The sequence below is a fragment of the Trachymyrmex septentrionalis genome, unplaced genomic scaffold (genome assembly GCF_001594115.1).
Source record: "Trachymyrmex septentrionalis isolate Tsep2-gDNA-1 unplaced genomic scaffold, Tsep1.0 scaffold196, whole genome shotgun sequence".
NCBI lineage: Eukaryota > Metazoa > Arthropoda > Insecta > Hymenoptera > Formicidae > Trachymyrmex > Trachymyrmex septentrionalis.
In genome coordinates, this window is record NW_017305135.1 from 1,330,807 (window position 1) to 1,331,962 (window position 1,156).

Sequence of the window (1,156 nt, forward strand, 5' to 3'; positions counted from 1 at the left end):
ATATATATATATATACTTTAAAGCTTCTCTCTCTTCCTTATTCATATATTCTGATGGATTATCTTCAGATATAGCCCATAATGTCTGTATGCTGCATCCCACAAACAACAGTCCCCAAATAAGAGCATTACAAGCCATTGTTTGCTAAAAAAATAAATTTAAATTCTCTTTTGTCAAGATCGCAAACTCCTAATAGTGCACATGGTCCACCAAAAATTTTTCCAACTAATCTATCTCATTCCAACGATTCCATCATTATGGAAAATGTCAACGGAAATGTGTACCATTCCCTCAAGATTTTTTCCGTCTTTCCCTTTTTGCTTATTTCTATATATTTTTTTCCATGGGACATTATCGTCTTTCAATCAAATTGATGACACATATCACATTACATCAAATCCGATGAAACTTGCAAGTTTTAGTTATAGACCTGTCACACTTCAGTCAAATGGCAGGAATAAATGTAATTTTCATCAAACTATAATTACGAATAATTTAAGTTTAATAAATCATTTGTCGAGTCTCTTCTCTGATAATCGATGATATATTAAGATTGATTAGAATATAACTGACAAACGGAAAGATGAATTTATAAAATGAATTGTTGTTATTGGAAGATATATAAACAGCAAGCGGTAGGGACAGCTGATTGTGTATTTTCATCAAGGCCAGATGATGTGGCTGCAGTCAGTTCGTCGACGTGATTCTTCGTTTTGTAATACGACATATATGTCCTTCACCAATACGTTTTCCACGTAACTAATTTGTTCGCTCCTTGTTTTCTTGGATGATCTCGCCAATTTTTGTAAAAATACACTAATTCTTTATGTTTCGCTGTGTTAACTGAAGACAAGTGATAGCAATCTCTCCACATCAAACATGATTATCGCCATTTAATAACCTCCAATAACTCTAAGCCCAGATCCTCATGCAGAATCCGGTCAGAGATAAGAGAATCAAGGGAGAGTGATGCGAGATGTAGAAAATTGGAGCGTTAATGTTCTCTTTTCTGATTGGATCCGCCATTTTTAGCTTAATTTACGCCCAAATGGATGCATCCAGAATATGGTGAAAAAGATAACATGAGTTGCGTCCGGGGCCACTTTCACTAAGCTCCGATTAACTTAACGGGCTTAGTAACTTTGCAGGTTTCCAA

The 1,156-nt window shown here is 35.0% G+C and overlaps 1 protein-coding gene across 1 annotated transcript in view; it reads right to left on the bottom strand.

The window, feature by feature from the left end:
- LOC108747239 (ER degradation-enhancing alpha-mannosidase-like protein 3) overlaps window positions 1-954 on the bottom strand; it is a 36,214-nt gene extending 35,260 nt beyond the window's left edge. Inside the window, 1 exon segment of the mRNA XM_018484603.1 lies at window positions 17-954. Within this exon segment, the coding sequence (XP_018340105.1) occupies window positions 17-138 (122 nt within the window). The 5' untranslated portion in view covers window positions 139-954.
- Between the last annotated feature and the right edge of the window lie 202 nt (window positions 955-1,156).